At 42.1% G+C, this 20241-nt stretch overlaps 1 protein-coding gene across 1 annotated transcript in view; it reads left to right on the forward strand.

Moving 5' to 3' along the window:
- Positions 1 to 20241, forward strand: part of wit (wishful thinking) — a 503764-nt gene that overhangs the window by 156022 nt on the left and 327501 nt on the right. The window contains exon 4 of the mRNA XM_068228016.1: positions 17933 to 18041. Coding sequence (XP_068084117.1) covers positions 17933 to 18041 — 109 coding nt within the window. The remainder of the gene's footprint in view (positions 1 to 17932; positions 18042 to 20241) is intronic.

Genomic DNA, 20241 nt, shown 5'->3' on the forward strand with positions numbered 1-20241 from the left:
GCCATAGAGGTATCCAGCACAACGAATATGTTGACCGGCTCACTAGAGCAGCAACGCATTTTTTGGGCGAACACCTAGATTCAACACTGCCAATTGGAGACTGTGTGTCACGTATCAAGCAGCGTTCCCAAACGCAAATCGAAGACTGAAACATTTCTGAAATGGAGCAGGGAAATCAGTACGCTGTTGTACAACCATTTCCTCCACACTCACCTTGGTTCTCCTAGTGGATTGCTTGTCGCCGTTACTTCACTTCTGTTATTCGCATGAGGTTCAGTCACGGCAGTTTTCAAAACCATCTCTACCCGATAAAAGTCCTAGACTCGCCTTACTGTTTCTGTGACCGCCAAACAATCGGTGACCCAATCACATCTTCTTCTCGTGCCAGCTTTATCATGTGCAATGGAAATTTTTTTTAACAACTTTACTTACAATCAACTTTCAACTCCCACTTAACATAGCCTACAGTGTATTTTATCCTCCCAGCAACCAGAGGTGTATGAAGCAATTGTCAGGCTCATAAAAGACACAGATTTAAGAATACAAAGTCTGCAGTGCTACAATATCTTATTCTTATTCTTCTCCTTCATGTGCCATGTCCTCGCAGAACGTTGGCGATCAGTAGCATTTTCTGTTGTTTGTTCATAGCTGTTCTGAACAGAGTAAGCTTTGTCACCCCAAACCACTGTCTCAAGTTACCGAGCCACGATGTCCTACTTCTCCCCTGGTCACGTTTTCCATTAATTTTCCCTTGGAGTATTACTTGCAGAAGGTGGTGTTTACTATTCCGCATCATATGACCAAAGTATTCTAGCTTCCTTCTCTTGATGGTAGTGAGAATTTCTGGTTCTTTGTTCATACGGTGCAAAACTTATATATTGGTAAGTTTAGCTGTCCAAAGTATCTTCAAGCATCCTTCGGTACGTCCACATTTCAAACGCTTGCAACTTTTTGCACATGGTCTCAGTTAGTGTCCATGCCTCAACGCCGTATAACAGAATGCTGAAAACGTAGCACTGGAGTAGTAGTATCCGTAGTGTAATGGAAAGGTCACGGCTTGTCAGAAATTTCTAAGTCTCAGAAAATAAGTTCTGGTATACTCAGTTCTGCATCGGATCTCGTGAGCAAGGTCCCAGTCATCACTGATGTGACATACCAGGTATTTAAATGTTGCCACTCTTGCGATGTGGTTCTTTGCTGCTGGGAGATTACTTCGAATGCCATCTTCTTTCCTGCTTATAACCATCCACTTGGTCTTCTTTAGATCAAGCCTCAAGCCCATGGCGCTGCTGGCTTAAGTGACAGCATTAAATGGTTCCTGTACATAGAGATTGGTTGCAAGTAGCACAGTGTCACCGGCATACCTGATGTTATTTATAATGAAACCATTAACCACAACCCCTTGAGTCTTTCCGTAAAGTGCATCTCTCTGTTTCTGTGTGTGTGTGTGTGTGTGTGTGTGTGTGTGTGTGTGTGTGTGTGTGTGTGTGTGTGTGTGTGTGTGTGTGTGTGTGTGTGTGTGTGTGTGTGTGTGTGTACACACTATTATGGAATACTTTATACGTGTGTATGTATTGCAAATGTATATTTACTGTATATCTTTTTCTTTGTTCCGATGTATTTGTAGCTGGCTGTTTGGTCTATTATCTAAAGTCAATAATTTATTTTAAAAGTCGCCAGTAAAGTAGCATATTACTTTCTCGTATCGCTGTTCTTTATGTACTATCCCATAGTCATCCACTTGACAGGAATCATACAGTTATATTGAAATAGGTAGCATCAGTGAACAGTGTTGCCAACTTAGCGGATTTTCCGCTAAATTTGGCGGAATTAGAATACTGACGGCGAAGAAATATATCATTTAGCGGACAGCGGATTTTTGGCGGAAGTCTAGATGTATTATAGCGGAATTTAGTGTTTTATCCATTTTACGTTTTTAAAAAAATTTGTACTCCGTTCTGTCTCCAAGCTATTCAGTATTTCTTACTAGGAGCTAGCAGTCACATGAGGAAAACATGTTATTTGGATTTCATATTATGAGATCAAGGTATCATAAATTTGTAATGCGTGGGGAAAGGGTACTTTTCTCTTAGTTGACGAATTACGAAGGATAATGAAACTATGAGAGAGTAGCATTTACATTTAGTCTATGAAGGAAGACCGTTAAATGAACTGTCCTGTTTTGTGTGTGGCCCTTCAGGTAGGGGATTCACCAAGTAAAACGCGTACAAGTTTTAGCTCGCCGGCTCGCAGGCAGGGGGTTAATCCCAGTGAAACTCAGATCAGGTGAGTCCAGACATTTATTATTATTATTATTATTATTATTATTATTATTATTATTATTATTATTATTATTATTATTGCTAATTTTTATTGCTTATTATTTGAGATCGGATTTCTTGGCGGAATTTTAGCGGATTTTTAGTAGTATTTAGCGGATCTTGAAATAAGTTGGCAACACTGTCAGTGAAATACCGGGTGAATCAGCCGCTCCCATTTTGTTCAGATTTATGCAAACTGCAGCTTATAATCGAACTTAAAGCATCTCTCTTTTCGACCGATAATACGTTATTTTTTAGACACATAGCTTGAAATACGTGCATTCGTTGCTGACAAACCAAGTTTTTATAAAATTCCTGTTCTGTATGTCATTCACAGCGATATTGAGAAAACGATAACGTTTTAGCAGCTGAAATTGACTCCAGATATAGATTTTTCTCTCTTTTACAGAAAAAAAATACAATGAAACTCTCGCAACCACAAGTTTTGTACTTTTAAAAGAAAATTACGTTTATTGAGTATTGAATTTTCACGACCGCATTGTAATCGAAATAGACTTTCGACCTATTAGGTTTTGTTACGCTAAATCGGGTGGTTGTGGGTTCGGATCCCACTGGTGTACGGTTGGCCATTTTTGTTCTGTACTTAACATCTCTTCAACACGTACTAACTGCACGTAACACGACCTAATAGGTTCAAAGTCTGTTTCGAAAATTACGTTTCTTTGTGTAAAGTAATTTTGGAATATTTGCCATGTTGACGTGCACATCTTCACCTATTAGCATGAGGTTGAACTATGCCCATCCACAGTTTAATTTGCGTGAGAGGTACGTGGTGTTCTCTTTGTTGTTCGTGGAATTTCATTCAAGTGGACGAAGAGAGATGGTGAAACATACTGCAATGAATTCGCGTGCTGAAGCAGAGGTTTATGCTCTTCACCATATCAGCATTGCCATCAGTGCCACTACTACTACTACTACTACTACTACTACTACTACTACTACTACTACTACTACTACTACTACTAGACAGTTTTCATCCCTCCCCTGAAGGGGGAGGCGGGCCTCTCAGATGGTAACGCAGTCTCTCAGGCCGGGAGATTTGTTACGGAGAAGATGAGGTGTTTCGCGGCCGTGGCCTATACTAGGAACTGTCCCGACATTCGCCTAAGTGCAGGAGAATGGAAAACCTCGGAAAACCATTCTCAGGACAGTCGACGGTTGGGGCCAGCAATGAGGTCCAGCCCTGTCCCGTCTCCCGAATGCAGAGGCGTAGAGCCACGATAGAGCTGTGGCCACCCCTCCTCTGCTCGGTTGGCCAGTCAGAGTGCAGAGCTGTTGGACCACAGACCAGCCGTGGTCACTTGAGGGCCGAGACCCACTCTGCTTCTACCGACCATCAGTGCCAGCCAACAGGAACAAAATAAGATAGAACACATCACCAATGTGTTGCCAGAGATGAAGCAAACGAACACGCGTGGCGCTATATTGCTTGAGCCAAAACATTCTGTTTGCTTTCTGTTATTAATACATTTACGACGTTTAAAGCAAATACGAGCATTCCGTATTATGATATGAGTTTATTGGGATGTTGAAAGGAGTTGCAACAAAAAGGAGGGCATGCACTTAGGAAACATGATGAGAAATTTACATATAAACGACAGGAAATTGAAAACGACAATCAGCGTAGCAGCAGATGTTTTGAACCACTTCAAATTAATGTCAGTGCCGGCAGGATTTTATATCCTCTCTGTTTCCGAATTCTGTTCAGTCCATTTTGAAATATTCTATACCTTAGCTCCAAGCGAAGATTTTGAAACAAAACATAGTGTAAATTGCTGGAGATCCCAACTATATTAAAACGTTCTACAACTCAGCAATGGAGAACAAGGTCAAAATGGTATTGGAGATGGTATTATAGATATTTCACAAAACCAGATTTGAAAACATATTGTACAATATTTGTTTGGGTTTTCTTCACGTTATAATGAGAATTCAATTCTTCTTCCGAAAGTAGACGAACAAATTAACTTCATTAACCAACAATTTCTGAACATACTGAAAGGTAATAAAATAACGTGAAGTTGCTCAAAAAGGAATGAGCATTGTATATTGTAAGCTCATCGCAGTTACACTGTTCTCAGAAACGATTGCACGTTGTCAGTACACACAGAGTTTGTCTCTAAGAATAGGATCGAAAATAAGTATATATTTTGTGTGTGTGTGTCCTGGATCCATGTGATAATTCGCAAGTGCGGCTGGACGTTTCTATTTGAGAAATACTGTATATTAAGGAATTTCATTACACGTTTTATGATTCTGTATATTTGACATGTAACATGGAAAGTGTAACATTTTTTTTTTGTAAGATACAAACATTAACATGTTCATTTAAATTTTCAATATCATTTTACATGCTAATTTAGACAGGCTTACATACTAGTAATGAATAAACACATTGGATCATGCTACGTGTATTTATGGAACGCTACGTGTTGATTAGAAACTGCGCTGACACTGAAATATTCCGGTATAAGAGAGAGAGAGAGAGAGACCACCATACTCAGAGGTCCCTAGGGACCAGTGAGGGATTATAGCCCATCGACCGTTGTTTCAGGCCTTGAGTGCTATTTCAGAGTCTAGTATTTGGGGACATAACGGATGTGGTGAAGGTGGATGCCAATTTTTAAGGGATCGAACTGGCCAGAATATGGCCTGCGCCCCTTACGGGGCGGATGGTGCCCTTCGTAGGGCGAATGTTGGGGGGGGGGGGGGACGTTGGTACTCTGATATCAGAGGCCAACGGAGGGAGGGGGAAGCAATGTGGGTGGAGGGTCACCCATCCATTAGGTGACCACGCCCAATGTTGCTGTCATAATTATTGATTGTAGTATTTTGCATAATTATTAGGAGGTAAGTTAGGGCAGTCAGAGCGGGTTGATGGTGCTGCGGGGGCGGGGGGTGGGGGGTTTACTGAAGAGGGCTGGATGAGGAGTTGTCTTGATACAGGGCGGGGTTTGAACAGGGAAGAGTTAGCTAATAATTGGCTGACGGCTTGGCAGAGGAGGCTGGTTGAGGGATGTAAGTAACTGGATGAGGAGCAAGTTGAGAAGGGTGGAATTATCGAGACTTGGCAGGGCAGGGTGTTGAGTAGGAGGGGGTGCTGGGTTCGAAGTGGTGACTGTGCGGTGGTGGGTGTTCAGATGTTGTGAGTGTTTATAGTGGGCTTTAATTGCCTGCTTTAAGAAAGGACAGCCAGGGTAGGAGGCTGCGTGACTGCCTTCACAGTTAGCGCACCTAGCCTGTTCCTTTGGTATTTTACAGACAGTGTGGCGGTGAGGGCCACCACATCTGTTACATCGAGTAGCTTCTGGGCATGAGGCCGCAGAGTGGTTCAGCTTTAGGCAATATAAGAACGACTGCAACAGAATTATATATGGCCGCGATCGCTGCACAGCCCGAAGACCTGCAAATTACGAGGTGTCGTGTGGTCATCACGACGAATCCTCTCGGCCGTCATTCTTGACTTTCTAGACCGGGACCGTCATCTCACTGTCAGATAGCTCCTCAATTTTAATCACATAGGCTGAATAGACCTCGAACCAGCCCTTAGGTCCAGGTATTAAAAAAAACCTCTACCCCTACACCGCGGAGCTGTCTGTACTATGTATTCGGAGGTTCAAACCCGTCTTTGGCAGAATACATACTTATTTCAATCCTGTGTGAGCCACAATGATTCAGACCAATAGTAATTATGATCACGTATCACTTTCAACTTGCACAATTTATTGCAATACAATATGCGCAGTACAAACGCCTAGCTGATGTTCAGATCATGTACTACGGCTCATGATCAGGTGGGCCCCGGGGATTGTTAATTTGGGAGCGTGAGTTGACGATCACGGGGCACTTAGCTAAGTCCTGACATTGCTTCCACTTACTTGTATCAGACTGCTCCCTGTCATCTATCCTATCCGACCTTCCGTGGTCAACTCTTGTTCTTTTCCGACCGCGACGGTATTACATTTTCACGTCCTTCGTGGCCCTTGTCTTTCTTTGGCCGATACCTTCATTTCTCCAAGTGTCGGACCCCTTGTTAATAGAGGACGGTTGCCCAGTTGTACTTCCTCTTAAAACAACAATCGCCACCACCACGATCATGACCTGGTTGTATTATGCTGTCATCAGACGTCCCTGGGCTATCCGGAACAGGTTCCTTGAAAAGGACATCGTTTCACGCAGCCGTCTTTCAGCCCTTCCAAATGTATCCGAAACTGGTAGTCTTCGTCCAGGAAATCGTTCTTTTTATAAGTGTATCGGAGGTACACCTTCTCTGGCCAGTTAAACTGCGCGCCTTCTCTAAGGCCATCTATGTCCAATAAACTTGAACTGGTGTACTACAAGATACTTTGGTCTTCAACTGTTAGATGTCTCTACCATCAGTTTAATTGCTCCCTCTAACGGGATGAACTCGAATTCTTTCATAAAGGAATGTTTATTGTCGCAGTTGGCAAACAGGTTTTGAGGATTGTTATGTTTATGTATTGAAGTTGTCAACACTTCAGCTGGTTCCTTCTTTGTAATCAACCTGTCTGAAACTTGTAAATAATTTCTCTTGCCAATTAAAATTGGGGGTTTGTACAGGGATTCAGCCTATCAGTAAGGAGTTCTGGAAGCTTTCCTTTAAACATACTATAAAAGCAGGGCGCTTGAGGGCCGTATTGTCTTAATTGCTCCAGTGATTTGAGAGCGGCGTGTCCTAAGGGAGGGAGGGGCGGGGCCTGCGTGAGAAAGGCCCTGCGACTCAAGGAAGTGGCAGAATCTTCGTAGATACGTGATAGCTCCTGCGGACAGTGTGAGGTCTCAACCTCTTTTATTTAATGTAAATTTCTAAATTTGGTGGTTTAAATGTAGAATTTCGGCAAGTCTGAGGACTCTGGTCTTTTCCTTAGTGGGAAATAAGTAATGTACGGGAACAGAGCGTGAGTACCCTCTGTCGGTTCCCATTCAACTTGGCATGGGGTGACTAAAGTTTTCAAAACATATAAATTTCTTAAAACTTATTTGGCTTTAATATTTATCATTTAGTCACCCTGGTGTAGTATAGGATTAGCCTCAGTATCTTAGTGCCATAAGCCCACTTAGGGTTTTAACTATTTGCAGGTGTTTCGGCTCCTAGCCTTTTATTTATGGCCGGTCATGTGCAACCTTTTCTTTTTACACTAAGGCCACTTACTGTGGGCAATTATGCCCCTGTACATTTATTTCTGTATGTACATTTTTTTCTGGTGTTAGTTCCCTTTGGGAACAGTGAATCCTGTAATTGTTGAGCAATAGATAAACCCTCGTCGGGCAACGGTATGTAAATATCTTAATGTGAGGACAACCGGTAAGTTGTCAGGTGGTCTGCGAGGCCGGATTATGGTATTTTTGGAGAGCGGACCCCCATGTAGTGTACATGATCGGAGCAAATCGTGCTCTTGTAAATTCTGTGTCTGTCAAGAGCAATAAGGCTCTTTTCTAGGTAACTGCCTGCTAGTTATTACAAGTTTTGTACCTGATGTTCGAACTTTTAAAGTCCCCTGTATTGTTGTAGCTGACGAGCTCATTAATAATTTGTTCTATTGGATTGTTATTCTTTCAGGTCCTTTTTCTATCAATTTTAAAGAAAAAAGTTCTGCTCTAGTTAATTCCTTATCCAGAGCCATTCAAATCCCACGCTTCTTATCCCCCTGTGATCCACGATATTTCCTTAACAATAAGCCTCGTGCTTCTCATACGTCGTGCCTTGCTTCTTCATAGAGTAATGTCGTGTTCACATACTGCCCGCTTTTCACATAGTGCTTGCCTGTACCAGAACTGTGACTCGAATGTATAGACATTATCCTAGCCCTCTCCCATCCTTACGACGCCGAAAACCTTCGATCTTTTAGCGCGATGTTAAATCACTAGCAAAAATAAAATACAATGCATAGATAGACAGTGTGTTGAATCATGCTACGGCCACACGAGCAGATAATGCTGTTGGAAGTCAGCAGCAAATACAGGAGAAAAAATGTGCGCCTTGTGTTGCAATGTGATGGGCCACACTTTCCAGTAAATGCAGTTCGCCGGAAGCAGTTCAAGGTCATGCTGTTGAAGGGATAGGCCAGAGCCCATTCCTTTCACTGCATAAGCTGTTGGACAGTGGCCACAAGAGACGGTATTTACTGCGTATTTCATTTTCGTTCTTTACGTATATAGCAATAGTACATTTTACGAAATCTGGAGTATGTGGACAGTGAACGTGTCATTCTGGAAGTGGAGAAGTACTCATGTTTAAAGCCCGGATATTTATGCAGTAATAGGTTAGATTGCAAACTAATTTGGTTAGTTGGAAGTGTCGGCCACCCGCTCTGCCATAGCGTTGTAAGAGTAACATAAATTACAGGGGTTTTGATGGATCTTACCCCTAATGTCTATGCAATCCCCATAGCACAACAGTTGTAAAGGTAGACTATACTTGCAACTCGCTTCAGTAAGTTTGCATTCTAACCTATTAATGCATAAAAATCCGGGCTCTATCATGTTTGTACAATACACGCAGTAGCGGCGCTTAGAAGCTCGGGGACCGCCCGCAGTTATTGAAAATGGGCCTCTCGTTTCTTGATGAGGAAAGTTACATGTTTATTTCGTAGCACAAGATTGTATATCATTACTATGAACAGCAACGACGACATTTCGCCACTTACAACTGGCAATAGATCGTGAAAAGAGTTCAGTGACATTATTTTTTTTTTAAAGTCTGGGTAAAGCTTCAGGTTCTCATGAATAAGGGCAAATTTACCCTTCGTTGACCTTTTGTTGATAATAGGATGAATCGACCATTTTTTTAACGCCGCCTCATTCGTGCAAGTCACACGGATAAAGCAACATTCGCTGCAAGATTCATAACTGAACTAGATCTTCGGGAACAACAGATGATCCTTGCTCTGCATCAACTGTGCTACAACTGCATTTGCTGCCGCAGTGTGGCATCCAGCGGCAGTAATTACCGTGGTACAGTTTTTGCTGCTTGCTGCAACTGTATTTACTGCCTCGTGTGGCCTTAGCCTCTAACCATTCATAATGAGTGGAGTATATACATGTTGCTGGAGTAATATAATAAGTTCGTGTGGCTATTTCTAACCGAGCGCAGCCCTTGTAAGGCAGACCCTCCGATGAGGGTGGGCGGCATCTGCCATATGTAGGTAACTGCGTACTGTTGTGGTGGAGGATAGTGGTATGTGTAGTGTGTGATTTGCAGGGATGTTGGGGACTGCACAAACACCCAGCATTGGAATAAACCAATGAAGGGTAAAATCCCCGACCCGGCCGGGAATCGAACCCGGAACTCTCCGAACCGAAGGCCAGTACGCTGACCATTCAGCCAGCGAGTCGGACTGTTACTGGATTGAATGAGTAGTCTACTATAAAATGCTGACAGTGGTGTATACAGTGCAGTTGTTCCGTGGCCGTTGTTTTTTTTTTTTTTTTTTTTTTTTTTGCCAGGGGCTTTACGTCGCACCGACACAGATAGGTTTTATGGCGACGATGGGATAGGAAAGGCCTGGGAGTTGGAAGGAAGCGGCCGTGGCCTTAATTAAGGTACAGCCCCAGCATTTGCCTGGTGTGAAAATGGGAAACCACGGAAAACCATCTTCAAGGCTGCCGATAGTGGGATTCGAACCTACTATCTCCCGGATGCAAGCTCACAGCCGCGCGCCTCTACGCGCACGGCCAACTCGCCCGGTGTGGCCGTTGTTAAGGTTGTGATTTTTATTATGTCTTCTTCATTTATGATACCTTCGTCATAAGGATATCTGAGATCTCAGAATTGCCAAGTCTTCAGAAAATATGCCTACCCTTGTGTACGTATGTTAAATACTCAGCCCGACGGCTAGTTTAATCCTCAACAGCTCCGTCATCAGCTGTTATAAATAACCTAGGCGTTACTGAAGAGGAGTACGAGGAAAATGGTGATGTAGTTTCCCGTTGCTTTCGTAGTCGAGTTAGAAGTTGCTATTATATATCAGTCTGCTAGGCTCACTGAAATGCACGCTGCAGTCGAACCTATGAGCGACATTTTCATATATTTCATCACAGGAACTGACTGGGTAAGGAATAGTATTACTAGAGAGTTGGTTGAGTAATATGGGCCGTGTACCTGTAAGCTTTGCATTCGAAGATGGTGGATTCGAACCCCACCGTAGCGGTCCTGAAGATGGGTTTCTGTGATATCTCACTTTCGCACCAGACTTTAACTAAGGCAGTAGCCGATTCCATCCCTGTCCTCGCCCTTTCCTTTCCTATCATCGCGTGAACTTGAGAAAAAAAGAAGAAAAAAAGACCGAAATATACTCCTCCACAACCTCCTAATTGTAACATGGTGTCCTCTTCTACACTTCTTTCCTTGAAATCATTATATACTTAGTTAAACATCGACTCGTAAGTATTCTTCTGCTTCTCTTACTGTCCATGGTTTCCCAGGTAACCTCTATCCTTCGATATTCTCCTCGCATGACCCCACCACCAAAGCCGCTTCAAAAGTACAGCCTCATTCAACATGTTAATTGTTGGCATTCTTACAAACGCGTTCTTACCACATCCACCTGTTATCAGCAATCGCTTTCGCTACTTTCATGTCAGTTTCTTGAAGCGTATGTGAACTACATACAGTATCCCAAGTCAACCCACTCTTATACGGCAAATTTTGCTTAACGTCCCACTAACTACTTTCACGGTTTTCGGAGGCGTCGAGGTACCGGAATTTAGTCCAGCAGGATTTCTTTTACGTGCCAGTAAATCTACCGACACGAGGCTGACGTATTTGAGCACCTTCAAATACCACCGTACTGGGCCAGGATCGAACCTGCCAAGCTGGGGTCAGAAAGCCAGAGCCTCAACCGTCTGACGACGCAGCCTTCTCATTGGCGCAGGCCCCGCCTGCGCCGTGAGCTTTCAGCCCATCAGCCTCATTTTGGGCTTTGAGTGCTATTTCTTAATGGTGGTCTTCTGTCCGTGCTAGACTTATTATTGGGTGGCTGATGTTGTAGTTGTTGAATCGTAGCTGGTCAGAGTATGATCTGCGCCCTTAGGAGCGGATTCTCGAAGAAGTCTTTGGAACTCTGGTGGGTGAGTCCAAGCATGTCATGAGGCGTTGTTGGTGGAGCAATTTCGGACGTGTGGTCACCCATCCAAATGGTGACTGTGACCGATGTTGCTTAACTTCCAGATTGCTTACGCTTACGTTTCAGTGCTTCGGACGAGATGGAGAGTACTTTGGCAGGTAATCTTGATGCAGTTGGCTGGGGAAGGAATAAGATTCGAGGCGGGGTTTAACTGGGGGAGGAGGGGGGTATGGTGAGATTAATTGATTATTAGCTGTCTGCTAGGCATGGAAGGTGCCACTCAGTCCGGCTTTTATTTTCAAGTTCGAACTGTTCCGGGGTATCTGTGAAACGCAGAGGTGAAAGAAGGTGCCTGGGTGAATAGGTCTAACTACCAAATCAAAGTTAATTTAAAACTTTAACAAGGTTATATTTTCTGAATATCAACAATCAACAACAATAAAAATTTCACAGCTTTTCACTAGTTGAGATAACAATAATATACCAGGTACCATGACAAAGTTTATACAAGGCAAGTACATTCAAAATTTAGTGACAGTTTAGTAATCCGGGCTTCCAGCCCCTCGCATTACATTTCCTGAGCTCTCAGCTTGACCTTACAAAATATTACTATTTTACACAAGGGCTGAAATCCCCTAGTCCCTGGAGCACTTGCTCCCGACTTCAAATGTCAAGCCTCCCAGAGGCACAATTACCACACTTGAAAAGAGCTGACACGCTGTCAGTTTTTCAAGCCTATTCAAGGCAATATCAGACTTTACAATTACTTGCCCTCAAGGCACAACTTACAAAAATGAAACGGGGGTATCTTGTACCCAACCTACTGGGCCTTAGCAGAAGAAGAGCAGGTTAAGTAAATGACCCGAAACACCAAATCGAACGGAGGCGTGTACTTGCACTCCTAAATACGCATTCTAAAACCTAAAGGGCACTAGGCCAATGAAACAGGGGCTATTCCCAAACTATGGAGGTGACTCGTATAAGAATAATTTAAGACATTACGGAAAGGAAGAAAACCGGGTACAAAACGTAGTCACCTCAAACCAATATGAAGGGGAGCTCGAGAGGATAAATCCCTCTCTATCCTCGAATTACAATTGCAGATTTTAGGAAATTTTCACATTAGCCGGCAGAAACTTACATATTAGGGAAGTAGGTTACATATTAAAGTTTCGGACCTATCCCTCGGGTTAAACTGCGGAGTGAGCAAGAAATAAAGATGTTAAACGGCATTACCTTGCTGAAGGACTGCTGCCTGATGAAAGAGGCACCTCCCGCCTCCTGCTTCACATACACACACTTAGTTAGATGTTGATCAAGTGGCCAAGAGCCGTGAAAATCCGCAGTTTATAATCCCTCGGGGAAAGTTCGAGACCTTTCATGAATAATCAAGCCACACCCTCTTACTTTTATTGGATAGCGTAAAGTTACACACCAAGTCGAAGAAGAAGCCTGTGATAGGCCGAAAATTAATTACATAAATTAGGGATTGGCTGAATTCAAAACTGGCGGAAAGAAAAGATCAGTATTGCCAACCCAAAAATGAATGAACATAATTTAGTAAAGAACAAACTTATGAATACAAAATTTCTTCAAATAAAGTTCCTTCACTTCGCACCAGGGTGCTTGATCATAGTTATTGTAATGACATCTGTTGCAGAAAGTCCGAACTTCTTGATAAATGGTAAACAAAACGCGTAGAATTTCATACAGTTCTGGAAGCTTCACCATCACAAAATTAAGGTGGTGACATCTTCTGAGTAAAAGTTTAAGTAGGTCTAGTTTCAAGTTCAGTGCTTCTCCTGTAGAGGAGGTTTTATTGGCGCAAGATTTAAATGTGCAGCGTAGAGGTGTACCTCCCGGTATACGAACATAGGCCTATTTGAATTAATTTTTCGACACAGTAGTACCAAGTCATCGTTGAAAGCCAAACTGTTTACTACATTTGAACCAGATAAATACCCCTACTCTGAAATTTCATACCTTTCAATTAATGATCTATATAAACAGTGAACAGTAAATCTAGAACTCGTTCCCTTTCAATGGTGCTTGATTGCCAGTATAAATGTCTTTGTTTGCCTGTAATAACGTACTCTTCATCCCATGATCACTCAGCATGACCAACCCATTTTCATTTGGTACTCAGCCATACGTCTTCTCCAAATCTACGAGAACAGAATTGTATATTCCTCCCGTAGCATTCTTCAGTTGGGACGTACTGAAAATCTGTACCTTCTTTACTTATCGTATGGCTTTTATTGCCGGGAGTGTTCAAGGACATGTTCGGCTCGCCTGGTGCAGGTCTTTCTATTTGACGCCCATGGACGACCTGCACGTCTGGATGAGGGATGATGAGGTTAATGAGGTAGGAAGAGGGTGAAACCCGGTGTCGGTACGTACCCTACTCCTGTCGAATAACACCAAGGGGTCTGATCAAAGCTTTACGTCACCATCCGACGGACGAATCACCATCAACAGCGTCATATGCCCTCACTTCATATGAGGACTGTGGAGAAGTTTGGAATTTAATCCAGGCTTTTGGCACACAATCTAGTGATTAGAAATTGTATGTTACCACCTCCCCTTTCCTGCCGGCCAACATTCTGATGGTGAACATTTTTTAGACCAACAGGACTTGAACTAGCTAACCACGGTGTCGGACCATAGAGACGTGTCGCTTTAACGATCATGACCACCAGGCAGGCAGTCAGTATTTGAGAGCACCTGTATTGTCTGAAACCGCAGTTGTTTTCATCCAACCATTTCTCCACCAATGATAGCACCCGTTTTTATGAAATGTTTGTTGGCATGTTATTTTTGATCAAAGAAATATCTTGATAGTTGTTGTTATCTTCCCTATTCCCTTGCTTGTAGATGTACTCTTTTCGTCCAGTCAGAAGTTACCTTCCTCAAATCCATCATAAGTCTAGTACTCTGAAACCCTTTTAATCCTACCTTACCTGCATTTTTCAGCATCTCTTGAGAATGTCGTCTATTCCTACTTCTTTATAATAATGCAATTTATTGACCATCCTCTCTACTTTTTCGAGCATGATTCATTACCTCATCGTTATTATCCTATTAACTTCCGTTGGTCAAAGTTTCATCAGAAAGATTTCCTTTTATATTGAGTAGATTGTAAAAATATTCCATCCTTCTGTCCACTGATTACCTAGGATCTACAATGGGTTTACGTGATTAACCGAAAACGCCATTAATTTCTCTTTCCGTTTCTAAGATTCTTTATTACACACTAGACAAACCTCGCTTTGCGACTTATTTTCAGAATCATCTCGTGATTTTCTTTTGAATTCGCACATTATTTGTTCGTCTCTATGTCTTTCCTTAATGCTCGTTATGTTTGGTATATCTCTTCTTGTTGAAGGCTATTTTGAGACACCTTTCTACATTTACAAGCTGCCCTGACTGCATCGTTCTAATGTGTTGTTCCAAGATATTCCCTTGTCATTTCTACTATTGCAATCCTGAATGCCACCCATTGTCTTCCAGATTCTTATCTGTTTGTTGTCTACCTTTTTGGATTTTTCGTTAATCATATACACGTACTAATTTTCTCACTCTGTATCTTCTCCACTCTGTAGTCATGCTTCCATCAAAATAATTACTCCTGCCATTCTCATCACAACGTGGAAGTGAAATTTGGTTCGTGACTCTCCAGGGTTATAGTGCATATTTCTTGAGTTTATCGTTTCGTAAACGTAGTTCACTATTTTAAAATGTGTAATTTAAATTTAGCCTTGTATCACTTGGAAGAAACCATTAAAGAAATTAAATGAATTAATGCAACGATCTTAATGTACGATTTTAATGTTTTAAGTGAAAATCACTTCAAATTTGAAAACAAATGGCTATTAAAAAAAGGTTAATAAATGACGCTTTCGTGAGAATTTCTTTTAACTTGAAAAGCTCCAGAGATAAGGAAACGGCAAGTTTGTATGGAAACATGTTTTATCGTGGTTGTAAGTATGGAAAACTGTTCAAGAAGTACAGCATGGGCGGCCAGCCCCGTGGTGTAGGGGTAGCGTGCCTGCGTCTTACCCGGAGGCCCTGGGTTCGATTTCCGAACCTGATGGCTGGTTCGAGGTCCACTCAGCCTACGTGATTAGAATTAAGGAGCTATCTGACGGTGAGATAGCGGCCCCGGTCTAGAAAGGCAAGAATAATGGCCGAGAGGATTCGTCGTGCTGACCACACGACACCTCGTAATCTGCAGGCCTTCGGGCTGAGCAGCGGTCGCTTGGTAGACCACGGCCCTTCAAGGGCTGTGGTGCCATGGGGTTTTGTTTGGTTTAAATACAGCATGGAGCGGATTTTCTCCATGGGCTGCTTTGAAAAATGGTTATATTTCATGTATAGCATTAGAGAGACGTCACTCACTTTTTATGTTTTAGAATTGAACTATGTAAAAAGAGGATAACAATCGGTTATTTATAACACTTTTGCATAATCTGTAATTAATAATGGACCAAAACTCGTAATGGAGTTTCATTATGAAGTCGTCCAGCACGTTTCGTGGAAAATGGTACAGTCGCGTGTCCTCCATGTCTGAACTCGTACAGCCAGAGAAACAAACATGTGGGTAGACTGATCACAATTCGAAATGTACAGGTAAATGTATGCTGATATCGAATGGTATTTCCCTCTGAGCCGGGCTTGGTGGGTTAGATAGTAGAATGCTGTCTTCCTGAGCCCAAGTTAGCAGGTTGGATTCCTGCTCATTCATGTGGTGTTTGAAGGTGCCCAAATACGCTGGTAATGTTACCAGCATGAATAAAGCCTCTTTTGGGCAAAATTTCCGGCACCTTGGAGTCTTTAAAAACATTTTACTCATCAGCTACTATGCCTGTTGAATTAAAAATATAAAAGTGTGAAACCTGACTCAAGTGAGAGGAAGCAATGCCAGACTTGGCTACAGGTCTTGTAGTCTCCACTCCATGTTCCGAAGTTAAGGGCTTCGTAGATTATTATTACTATGCCAGGGTTAAGAGACTTCGGCTAACTGCAAATATACTGCTTTCATAGCTGGTATTCGAGGACGAACTTTACTACTATATTCAACAACTAAATACCGTATGTCCCACTCGTTGGCTGAATAGTCAGCGTACTGGCCTTCGATTCAGAGGGTCACGGGTTCGATTGCCGACCGGTTCGTGGATTTTAACCTTCATTGGTTAATTCCAATGACTCGGGGGCTGGGTGTTTGTGCTGTTCCCAACATCCCTGCAACTCACACACCACACATAACACTATCCTCCACCACAATAACACGCAGTTACCTACACATGGCAGATGCCGCCCACCCTCATCGGAGGGTCTGCCTTACAAGGGCTGCACTCGGCTAGAAATAGCCACGCGAAATAATTATTAGTACCGTATGGGCTAAGTTCAGTGCACCATATTACGTGTCGAATATGCAGTGGAGGCTGCAAGAGAAAGTGGACTCAGTAATAATCAATATGCATACATCGGCAGAGAAGGGAATACAGTATTCCGAAGACGAATAGGTGCAGCTATTTATGGTTTATAATAAGTGATACATTACAATTCTTTTAAAATTGAAAAGTTATGAATGTAAGGTTTCTGTTTAAGTATATTATACCTATAATAATAATTTCGTGTGGCTATTTCTAGCCGAGTGCAGCCCTTGTAAGGCAGGCCTTTCGTTGAGGGTGAGTGGCATCTGCCATGTGTAGGTAACTGCGTGTTATTGTGGTGGAGGATAGTGTTGTGTGTGATGTGTGCGTTGCAGGGATGTTGGGGACAGCACAAATACCCGGGCCATTGGAATTAAGCAATGAAAGTTAAAATCCCCGACCCGGCCGGGAATCGAACCCGGGACTCTCTGAACCGAAGGCCAGTACGCTGACCATTCAGCCAACGAGTCGGACATACATTATACTTAATAGTTTACAACAGAGAATTAAGTGTTGGTATCTCCTTTTAAAATAAATAAATAAATAAATAAATAAATAAATAAATAATGGCATATAAATAGAAAATGTTTAGATTGATGCTTTCACGGCCCGTAATCGTAGACATTATAATAAGCTTTTCGGCTTTTGCCTTGTCAGAAAACAAGGTGAAATTCTTTGTTTCGCATTGGAGAATTCTTCTTCGTGAACAGTCGAGATTTCCTGCTGAAGACGTGGAGCAAAGTTCTCTGCGAAACGTAAAGAATTTCACATTTTTTTCTTGACACGTCAAAAGCCCAAAAACTTATTATCATGTCTAAAATAGAAAATTATTGAATGTAATTAACTGAAATTTACTCAGAATTTTGCACGCGAACTGCGGTGCTGCAGTCATTGTGCGTATCATTCCCTCATATCTCGCAGGATGTACTCTTGTAGTAGTGAGTAGGTTAGGTTATGTACAGCACATTCTGAACATTAGTGTCTAGATTGACATTCGTGGTCCACCGTAATAGGTGGACAATTCAAAAAGGAAAAACACATTTAACTGTCATATTTTTTTGTTTTTCAGGGTGGTGTCGGAGACACAGAACGCTGCGCTAAAGCAAGTAACTATTGCTATGCCCTCTGGGAAGAAGATCCCACCACCAATGGTACCAGCATCATCATTATGGGGCAGGGTGAGTGCTCTTATTTTTACTTATCTAATTCTCCGTCCTCGATGGTGCAGTCGTGTATTGTTTTTCTTGTATTTCCAAAATTGCTCATTCGATTCCTGCTGAGGTCGGTTACATATGAAGATATTAAAATGCGACTATTTCGTCTTTATGGATTATGCAAAAAAATTCCTGCGAGGACAATTCAAGATTAAACTGGTATTATTTCCAATTACGATATTTTACTTATGGGACAAGAAGAAAAATCGGTGTATATGTAAGAGCCAGATTGGGATTAAACATCAGAAATAACATCAAAAGTTCGCTGATAATTTCGTTGCCCCATATGTATTTTCACCGGTCTAGAAAGCCAAGAATAACGGCCGAGAGGATCCGTCGTGCTGACCACACGGCACCTCGTAATCTGCAGGCCTTCGCGCTGAGCAGCGGTCGCTTGGTAGGCCAAGGCCCTTCAAGGGCTGTAGTGCCATGGGGTTTGGTTTTTTGGTTTGGTTTGGTTTATATGTATTTTCAACTTCGAGCTGTTGTAAGTACGTTGTTGGCGGATTCCAACTTATCCAAACTGAATCCAGAAGCTATCTATTAATCATGTAACCTCCCTGATTTTAAATAAAACTGCTCAGCAGCAGAGAAAATAAATTTTAAGAAGATTTGAAATCTAATAATAACTTATCAACAAAGTGTTCTTCTGACATAAACGTTAAAATGTTGCCAAAGTCATCGAATGTTACCTTCGTATTATCAATGAAGATTGTCAAGGAATCCGTAGCGCTCCTCTGGGTATCCTTTTGTGCCTTAAATTGCCTCGTTATATGTTGAACGCTTCTGATTGGCCTTATGAAAGCCATAAGAATACCATCATCTCGACACAGAATTCAAAAATCGCGTATACGGAAACTACCCGAAATACTGTAGTTCGCATATTACAGTGTTTAAGGTATTGAAAACTTACCTTGCTAATGGTGTAGCCTTTTGTTTTGAGGTACGTCGGCATTAATTTACAAATCGAATTTTATCGTTAACCGATGGAGATTTTAAAATCTCCCGTTATTTTCAGATTGCTTTCGAGGTGGCTAACTATTGACATACTTGCGAATGGTCTAAACAGCTCCTAAGAAATAATGAAAAATGACGTGAGACCAAGTGTTATTTGTGTACGTATTTCTATTCTGTAAACGATACGTCCCTACATGTAGTGTATAGTTCATGCCCATACGTACTCCCAGAGCACCCTTCAGTAGAAAAATAAATATGAGGAAAGAAAAGCTGCAAGAATACATGAAAGTGGGCGGATCGGTTTTTTGTGAGCCTACTTGGCATTTATATCGCCATAAGCGCAGCATCGTGAAATCATTGCATTGTAGGAAGGCAAACTTGCAGATATCTCGACACTGTTATTAAGAGAGAGCCCTCGAGATAGTTTTCATTGGCATTTGCATGAACAGCCCCTGAAGCCTTGGAGTTAATGAAAAATTGTAATCCTTCGTAATGAAAGAGATCGATTTTATACAACCTGTGATGGAGATCTTGTAGCAGAAGTGTAAAGGAAAATGACCTATAAATAACAAGTGGCGTTAATATCCATCGTCAATACTATAGTAGTGTGGTCTGACAACTTTGAGATGGCATCCGCTGAACAGAATAACATTCCGTATCAAGACTGTGCATTATTATTATTATTATTATTATTATTATTATTATTATTATTATTGTTAACATGTGTGGATTTCTCACCTGTTTTTATAACAGTCGTTCTCTTCGTTAAGAAGTATTTAACTTTCCATCTGTTTATGTTAAACAACCATCAGACTTAGTTGAATTCAAAGTGTTAGTTATTTTAGGGAGAAAAACGCCATGATTTTCTTCCCCCCTCCCCCTCATGACACTAATCTCCCTGTGCGTGGGGGCGGTGGAATAACACTCATGGTATCGTCTGTTTGTCATAAGGGGCGACTAAAAGAGGCCTCAGAGGCTCTTAACTTGGGAACGTGGGTTGACGACCACGGAGTCCTTAGATGAGGCCTGGCATTGCTTCCACTTACTTGTGCCAGGCCCCTCACCTTCATCTATCCTATCCGACCTCCCTACGTCAACTCTTGTTCTTTACCGATCCCGACGGCATTACAGCATTCGAGGCCTGTATAGGTGTATTTCATTTTCACGCCCTTCGCGCCCCTGGTCTTTCTTTGGCCGATACCTTCAT

This window comes from Anabrus simplex, chromosome 5, assembly GCF_040414725.1.
Source record: "Anabrus simplex isolate iqAnaSimp1 chromosome 5, ASM4041472v1, whole genome shotgun sequence".
NCBI classification, from domain to species: domain Eukaryota; kingdom Metazoa; phylum Arthropoda; class Insecta; order Orthoptera; family Tettigoniidae; genus Anabrus; species Anabrus simplex.